The sequence below is a fragment of the Dermacentor variabilis genome, chromosome 10 (assembly GCF_050947875.1).
Source record: "Dermacentor variabilis isolate Ectoservices chromosome 10, ASM5094787v1, whole genome shotgun sequence".
Taxonomy (NCBI): Eukaryota; Metazoa; Arthropoda; class Arachnida; order Ixodida; family Ixodidae; genus Dermacentor; species Dermacentor variabilis.
This window is the reverse complement of record NC_134577.1, coordinates 43897552-43906333: the sequence shown is the minus strand read 5'-3', so window position 1 is coordinate 43906333 and position 8782 is coordinate 43897552. Positions and strand designations below refer to the sequence as shown.

At 47.6% G+C, this 8782-nt stretch overlaps 1 protein-coding gene across 1 annotated transcript; it reads left to right on the top strand.

Moving 5' to 3' along the window:
- The first annotated feature begins 454 nt into the window (after positions 1 to 454).
- Positions 455 to 6912, top strand: LOC142560430 (nucleoredoxin-like protein 2). The gene is made up of 3 exons (XM_075672543.1): positions 455 to 661; positions 4805 to 5106; positions 6367 to 6912. Exons 1-3 carry the CDS (start codon positions 470 to 472, stop codon positions 6506 to 6508), a joined length of 636 nt encoding a protein of 211 aa, XP_075528658.1. The 5' UTR covers positions 455 to 469; the 3' UTR covers positions 6509 to 6912.
- Positions 6913 to 8782: the final 1870 nt, after the last annotated feature.

The window sequence follows — 8782 nt, the reverse complement described above, 5'->3', positions numbered from 1 at the left end:
TAAGAATCCTTGCAGAGAAAAGAAATAACTGGCAGCCTGCAAAAAAATCCGCTTCCAACAGTCACTACAATATTACTTTTTACATTTCAGTTCAAGAAACCCTATCAAATTCGCGCTGCGGTTGTTGAGTAAAGCGATTTCAGTGTTCCCCTTGCATTTGGACAAGAGCCTCCGAGCTAAAGCTTCCTCTTAAAGGAGCGCAGGTGGGTGACAATGCGGAGGCTCTCACCGTGCCTGGTACAGCCCACTATGCAGTTTCGGAACGTTAAACCCCACAAAAGTGCTGGTCCGTTTCCTTCTTATCTCCCTCTGGGCTGCTGCTGCTTCTTCAATTTCCGCGCTGCAAATACAAATGCGAGACCGCAACTCGTTTTACTCGACACACAGACTCGGTCGCGCTTGCGCCCTAAAACAAACAAGCAAACACCAAGGCATTGTGCGAATGTTTTGAAGAAGCACGCTCGTCGCAATGCATACGGCAACGTGTTCTTTTCTCCATCGCCCCGAGCGTTGCTGCGTTGGCAGTCGCTTGCGGAACACGCCGCACATCACTTGCCGGCTCAACGCACAATATCGCTTTGTGTCTGCGGCGTCGTCGGCAGCTCGGACTAACGTGCAGACAGCTCGGAAGCTGAGTTCCAGAGTGTTACGGCTTCGAATCGTGAGTCACAAGTCTTCTATACGCGAGGTTTGCCCGAGCGATCGATGAGCAAGTTGTCGTTGTATGATGTCTCCGCTTTAGGTGGAAATACGTTTTGTAGGAAGGCAGCGGTGTGCAATGGGGAGCGAACGGGGGTGTATACGATATTTCCAGTTGAAGTTTACGGTGTTGGGGGGTGGGGGGGGGGGGGGGCAGGCCGTGTAATGCGTAGGGCAGGTGACCGGTGGTCTGTTGGAGATACAAAATAGGTGCCAAGTGAAGGGAAGCGCAGTAGAAGACGACAGAGAATTGGGTGGTGCAACTAAATGAGGAAATTTGCGTGCAACAAGATCGGGGGGGGGGGGGGGGGGTCAGCTGGCGCAAGCCAGTGACAATTGGCGATCGCTGGGAGAGACGTTCGTCCTGCAGTGAACATGAACAGGTAGATGATGATGTTCCTAGAATTTTTTTTCCCTTTAAGTTAGCCCTTATACCAACACTGCAGAAGTACGAAGTGCTAAAAAAAAAAATAATAACTGGAGCATCAGCGCATTTCGCCGCAGATTTTGAGCACCTATTTCTCGAAGCTAGCGTTACAAGCTCGTGACTGCCGCTAAATCGATGTTGCATTCATTAATGCTCAGATTCGATTCCGCTACGTGACCACGTACACTGAAGTGAATAATTGAGTAACTAATTAATAAAGCTTTGTCATTTACCGTCACACTGCGATTTGTCGTTCCGACTCACCCTCAGTTTAAGTAATCCAGATGACGTGATAAAATTTTGACACATGGTACAGGTTATTTCTAATAATAATAATAATAATAATAATAATAATAATAATAATAATAATAATAATAATAATAATAATAATAATAATAATAATAATATCCTTCGCATACTTGCAACCTACAGTTACCTTTATAATATATAGTCAGGTTTCCCCCCCCCCCCCCGTTCCGCGCCTCCTTTTCTTTAAAGCAATCGTGAAAGTTTAGACATTTCTCGTATCTATGTGCATCCGTTCCGAACATTAAAACCCGCAATTTATTTACGCTTCTGTTACCCACTGCTTTGTTTTTAGGTACGCACGACTTCGAGACAGCGGGCTCTTTAGTAGACCGACTTTCAATTTTGTCCCAGTTAATAAACAACAACTGACGAGCTTTCACTGGTATTACAACGGACGATCTCTAACATATTAGTCTATGTATATAGCTGGGCTACTTGATTCCAGTTACATAACGTTATGTATAATAATAACGCAGCAGCAGAAGGCTGACGAAACAAACGCTGATTTGTTTTTCTCCCTCTACTGTGTAAAATAATTTGCGCCCTTAAAAGCAAGAACGGGTGTAAATCGGCGTATAACTCCCACCATTACACCCCTGTAACGGTGGGCGTTATAAACCGATGTACACCGTTTTTCACTTTTAAAGGTGTAAACTATTTTACAGAGTATTGTCTCTATAAACCGTGCCTCTGTCCGTTCGCATTACTGTGTGCCGTATGTGGCGCAAGCCACAGTGTTCAGCCGTAATTTCTTGCTATAGCATATAGGTTGTTCCAAATGTGCTTTCTTTTTTTTTTTTCATTTAGGAAAAGCTAACCATAGCGAAACGGTAATAGTATTGCGGCATATTTGGATGGCCAAATATCCAAAGGCCGTGCAACTAAGCATCGCGCTGCTACCATGACCGCGAATTCCAACGGTGACAGTGAAGCCTGAAGAATACCGCGGTTGCACTAGACCTTTCTCGTTTTGTTTTTTTTAGCCCCTTAAGAGCTCTTTTCTTTTCTTTTTCGAAAAAAATACGCTACCATAATGACTCATTTTTATGGCATTACATATGTGTTTCAATAACAAAGTTAGAACGCAGAAGCTTGTCTGCTAATAGTGTGGAAAACAACAGTTCAATAAAAGCGACAATGATAGGATGCCTACGGGCAGAGGTGAGCTGATCACACCGCCAAAAAGTGACAATCCCTCATGGCCGACCTGAGGCCGTCAAGATCCCTTAGCGTCACTGACGTATCGGTACGTTCCCGCGTTTCTGTCCCTCCATGTTTCATTTGACATTCCTTTTGTCAAATACGAACGTGAGGACCACACCAAGAGGTGCATTTGCCGTTATACATGTCTTTTCTTTTTTCATTTCTGCACAACCAAAAATAAACTGTCATGTTCGTTTTATAATATCCTAGAAAACAAAAATAAGAGAAAAAGAACCCCCCCCCCCCCCCCCGAAGCTGGCATCGCGTGACCTCCGAAAAAAAGAGGGGAAAAAAATATACTGAAATGGTAAAGCGGTTAAGCGGCTAAGAAAGCGTTAAAGCTCTTTTACCCGACCTGAGCAGCGATCCCAGAGCCCCCTAAAATGAGCACACGAGTGCCATTAGTTGCTTTCTGTCCTTTTCTTTTTTAACGCTCCCCGATGACGGCTTTTAGCCACTGCGCCTCGTGGCCTTACGATCTCGCGTGTGCCGGCGAAAAAAAAAAAAAACACCCGTCTTGCAACGAGCTTTCGTTGGCACCGAGCGCGCGCGCATAGACAGCTGTGTCGCAAGTTGCAGCTGCGGCCGAAAGCGGTGCGGCACGCAATGCACAACGGGTTGTGAAAAGATTGCCTGTCTCTCTCTCTCTCTCTCTCTCTCTCTCTCTCTCTCCGTCCACAACATACTTTCGGGGCACTTCGTCGTTGTTTTGCACGCCGTCGGCCTACTGGAAAACTGGTGCGCCCGCACGCGCGCTCTCACAGGGAAGGTCAGCGAGACTTCGCAAAGAAAGCTTAAAAAAAAGAAAAGAAGAGTGGTTACAAATATACGGCCATGGCCACCCGCGGCCGTAATTCTGCCGCATAGTGGGAGGTATGCGGGTTCGATTCCCTCGCCAGTCGGGGTCGTCGAAAGTCAAATTTAACGCGCTGGCGTGTATACAGGCTCTGCAGGGCGGCACCTTTGCCGCCACAGGGCGGCCAAAATTAAATCCGCATACGGCGTCCCTTAATTGCAACACATTGATTAATAAACCACGCACGATTTAAATTATTTAAGAACACAGTTAAACTGGGCAATTTGTTTTTTTTTTATTTTTTTTGCAGCGATATATCATTTTGCTTCGATTGCATTCCTCGTTCGTGCCGAGAGACCAATTCTGACGATAATAGCGAAAAAAAAAGAAAAAGAAAAGGAGGTGTATCGGAAGGAAGGTACTTCCTTTGGACCTCCTTTGTGAAGGCTTATTTGATAAGAGCGTAGTGCGTCAGCTTAGCATTTGGCCAGATTATATTCATGAATTAATGAATGAACGAATGAATGAATGAATGAATGAATGAATGAATGAATGAATGAATGAATGAATGAATGAAGGAAGGAAGGAAGGAAGGAAGGAAGGAAAAGGAAGGAAGGAATGAAATAGTTGCAATTCGTTACCTCCACCACTCGCAGCGGTAAGCTATGGCGTTGCCCTTATGAGCTCGAGGTCGACGGTTCGATCCCGGCCGCATTTCGATAGGGGCGGAGTGCAAAGATAGGTATAGGTGCAGGTTAAAGGACCCCAGGTGGTCAAAATTAACCTCGACTCCCACAGTACGGCGTGCCTCGTAATCAGATCGTGGTTTCGGCAAGCAAAACGCCGGATCTTTTCTTTTCTTCTTTTCTTTTGTTACCTCCGATGTGATTCTCGCGCCAAAACTTATATAAGCTACGAGGATGAGACTTTGATGTGAACAAGCAAATTTAAGAAGGATCGTGCGATAGGCGAGAGCAACCAATGATAGGTGTAGCGTTAAGAAACAGGAATACGGCGGCATATACATAGATTACAAAGCGAACTGGTGAAAACACGGGGAAGGCGGGAGATGGATATTCAAGGCAGTGAGCAAAACGAGAACAAGCTGAAAGCAGGAGCCAACATTTGAAGAAGACAAGTCCACTCGTGGAAACGTTGGCTCCTGCTTTCACCTCGTTCTCGTTTTGCTCAAAGCGAACTAGTGTAGCTTATCTTCCGTTGAGGAACAACAACATCGTATGGACTGTAACAGTCAGTGTAGTATGTATATAGTTAGGCTAGTTCGTTGAATTTACCGTTATGTATAATTACTAGTTATTTAAAGCTTTTTATGATTCATCACTCTACATAACGTATAATATTCATCTCAGGTGAAGAACACTGTCATGTTTTGTGGCAAAACGCTGATTCGAGCGGACGGCAGCGAACACTCGGCCGACGAGGTGCTGCGCGACGCCAAAGTGGTGGCCCTGTACTTCTCGGCCCACTGGTGCCCGCCTTGCCGCCACTTCACACCCATCCTGGCCGACGCGTACGCCCAGGTGAAGGAAGCGCTTCCCTGCATCGAGGTCGTCCTTGTCTCGCTGGACCACTCGGAGGAGGACATGCTCAAATACATGGACGAGAGCCACGGAGACTGGTACGCCTTCAAGTACGAGGACCCCTTCCGAAAGTGAGTACGCGTATAGGAGAGAGCATCGCGCTTCGCGATTGCAAAGCCAAACGTATCGGCCCAACACGTGATGCAATCGTCATGTAGGAGCACGCGGTACGGTCTAGCGACCCGCTCTGTAGGCCACGCTACAGCATGCATGCAGAGCATGGAGGACGGAAAAGGTCACCGACGATTACGACACTCCCTAATGCGAAATTTGAGCGCAGCCCTATAAGTGTTTTTATTTCGCGACGTATTGGCTGACGCGGGCAATCTGTCTCGTACGGCACGTTGCAAACGGAGCGAAGTGTGGCGCGACTGCCTCGCTAATCGGGAGATCGCGAGAGGCGGCGAGTGGGTGACGCGTGGGCGCCCATTCACAGCAGCCGCCGCAGACAGACCTCCGCTCGTGCAGCGCTTTGTTTACGTACAGACGACGTGCACTACTCTGGCGCCATCTCGTAGCCACTGTCGCCGCAGAGCCCGTCTTGCGCGCTACTACACTTTCCTTCTCACGCTTTCGCCATACCCTCCTCCTCCGCTTTTTTCCTCGCGCTCTCTTCGCTATCGCCGTCTTTCATCCCGCGCTGCGCTCCGCGTTCGCTCTTTCATCCTACGCTGTGCTCGTTCCCTCGGTCACGAGGGACGCCGACGCTCGCCGCAGGAACGGGCGCCTAAGAAGCTGCGCTTTAAAAAGAAACGTTCCACGGGAAGCGGAAACGCCCATTTACAGGGAGAACGCCGGGTGTAACTATTTGTTTTGAACTCTGCTGCACTGGGATTGGGGTTGCGATCTTTCAAGATGGTGCCATTATTAAGGGGGGCAGCGAGGACGCGAAGTTTGGGCGCCGAGCGGAGAAAGGCGGGATAGGCGGTATGAGAGGCAGTAGCGAGCGCAGATTGGTTGACGCTGGCGTCATTAGGCCGCAGCGGGATGACGCCCCAGCGTTCGGGTTTGCTCGGCCGTGAAGTGGACGCGAAATCATTGCTTAAAAGCGATTTCAACTGTGCGTGGGGTGTACACGATTTTTTCATCATTATAATTTCTAGACGACGATGAGATAACACCGTCTTCACGGCTACATCGTACCGAATTTCACCCGTATTCACGACTGACAATCCATAAAGCGTAATTTATTTCTTCCCGCATTCGTACTTTTGGGTCACGTCGGTAACAGTTGTCGCCGCCACATCCCCACTCCGTAACTGATAAACTATCACTGCACTGATAAGCCTATTTATTTTTCTTTCCCTTCACCTCTTCTCCCAACAATAAAGGGAGCTGACAAGCAAGTACGTCAAAGGCATCCCCACCCTGATTGTTTTCAAGATGGACGGCACGGTGATCACTTCGAGTGGACGCGAACAGGTTCAGGAAGAGGGACCACAAGCTTTTCACAAGTGGACCGATATGGCATAGGTTTACCCAGGTTGCCCGCTAGAAGATCTTCGCATTGTGGGCGCTGCCTAATAAAGGCTAACTATTCTGGCTCCAACACATCATGATTCAAACCTGCTTAATCTGCATTTGTTCAGCCGCCAGGGTTAGAGTCTCTATCGCACCTACAGTTACAGCTAGCGTTTCACTTTCGTCACTGTGGCCAACTAATTAAGGCTTCTTCCCGGCACAATTCTTTTTTTATTTGCTATTCCAATTAGCAGTGAACGCAGTGACATTGAATAATTCATCTACGACTATATCTGTTCCCACTGCCACAGCTGGACTTAATCCAGTGAACTTGCTGATTTCAACAGCAAAATTTCGAGGCTCACAATTTATTCACTGCACTCCTACAAAATAAATTAACTGTGTTTTGCAACGTGTGCGTCTATTGTGTTATTTTGTGTATTTTTTGTGTGCGTTTGATGATGTGGATGGGGACGACACCGCAAGGTTGAATTCTGTCTGTGACAGCCAAGCTCAGACAGAGGAAGAATGCAAAGGCTATATTGTGTACTGTGATATTGGTGCAGGCCAAAAAGCCATCAGAATGGTTGAAATTTCAGCGTGCACACACCTCCGTTAATGCGCACACATAACTTGGGAGCGTAAAACTTAATAAGTTGAAAAAGTCGCAGTTTCGGCCGAAAGACCATTTAGTGGACAGCTATGCGAAATAAGAAGAGTAGTTTTATCGGCACACTAACTAAATTAACAAGCATGGTGCCACGCGCGCACAAGCAAACATGAACCCATCTCACTCGATGACCATGAAAACAGGCTGTCAAAACGCTGCAGTGAGGAAACGCGGCAGCAGCAGCGAGCGAATTTACCTTCGTGATTCCGCTCGCATCAACACGAGGTAAAAAACATTGGCTGAGGTTTAAACTCTTGTAAACCTAGTCATCACGGGCGAATAGTCTGATCGGCTTGATTTTGCAAAGACTATGCACACAGTATTTCATTAAAGTTAGGCCACAGTCTTTCACACGCGTTAAACACGCTTCCGAACGGGTTGTCCGTGAAGTCGCAGTGAAACCTGGCCATTGCAGTCGAGCCTGCCGCCAGCCGAAGGGTGTGGTTCGTCAAACGTTCATTGTGGATGGCGTTGTTTCTAAACACGGCTTCGTCTCATTGTCGCATTATTGTTCGTGTTGCTGAACGACGGTGGCGGTTGCAGCAACTTAGATCTTGGCACGCTTCCGCGCTTGGTAAGCTTCTCTATAACGTGCTAATCTGGCCTCCCTTTGCTCCGCTGTTTTAGCAGGCAACTTTGAGATTTCGCAGCCTGCCGTCTAGCTCGATCTACTGGATGATTGGATGAGACAGCCACTAACAACCCAGCCAGCGCGCCATCCATGGCGAGACCGAGCGACCAAGCGCCGGCGAAGCAGCCGTTAAGCCCTCGCCTAGTCACGTAGTACCACAGCGGCGAGGCTCCGAGCCACGGCCGGACTCGACCCTCTCAGGAGAGAGTCGAGTCCAGCCGTGTCCGAGCGAGCGCATCTGAGACGCCTCTCGGCAGCGGATCACGTGGAGTGACGTCACACCTGCCACGTTGGCGCTCCGGCGGCTCAAGGTCATGTGACGCGTTGAATGACCTTGCGAGACATGGCGTACGTAGAGCTTTCGCTCTAAAATGCGAAAACACAGCACAGCGCGGACTCTGTGCCCTTCGAAGATGGCTTTCAAGATACAGTGGCCAGGGTTTCTACCAAGTTGATATTTCTAAATTCCAGGTTATTCCAGGTTTTCCCTGAGCGCCTTTGCGAAATTCCCTGAGTGATGCAGAACTATGTTTTATGTGAAGACGGGCTGAAACCATATCGCCCGATGCTGTCACTCTCTAATAAGCATGTGAAAAAATTAAAAAAAAACGACTTAATCCAATTTGTAAACTAAGGAGTAGTGTTTATGTTATTCAACAAGAGAATAGAAGGGAGGGGTTAGTAAAATGCACAGCAAATAAAATGTCTTCGAAAAAAATTGCAAATGGAGTCGGACATTCTCAAATACGAATAAAAAGGAGATGCATACAGAAGCAAATATTTTCGAATATGAGCTATTTCTATCAACTGATAGCAAGCTCAGTGGTATGAGGCCCGAACTTTGTCACAATTGAGATTCTCTCTCAAGAGCTCGTAAGTCGACCTCAGCTGTCCTGACATACTCTCAGCCCGCGCACGACGCCTCAGTGTTGTGTTTCACTGCTTTAAAGAGTTTATTTTGGTTTGTATTAGAGACACCTGCATA

What these genes read in the sequence shown, in the direction of transcription:
- LOC142560430 (XM_075672543.1), top strand. Translation starts at nt 470, where the DNA reads ATGCATACGGCAACGTGTTCTTTTCTCCATCGCCCCGAGCGTTGCTGC. An exon ending in GAGTGTTACGGCTTCGAATC is followed by an intron (nt 662 to 4,804) that starts GTGAGTCACAAG and finishes TATTCATCTCAG; the next exon opens with GTGAAGAACACTGTCATGTT. An exon ending in TACGAGGACCCCTTCCGAAA is followed by an intron (nt 5,107 to 6,366) that starts GTGAGTACGCGT and finishes CCAACAATAAAG; the next exon opens with GGAGCTGACAAGCAAGTACG.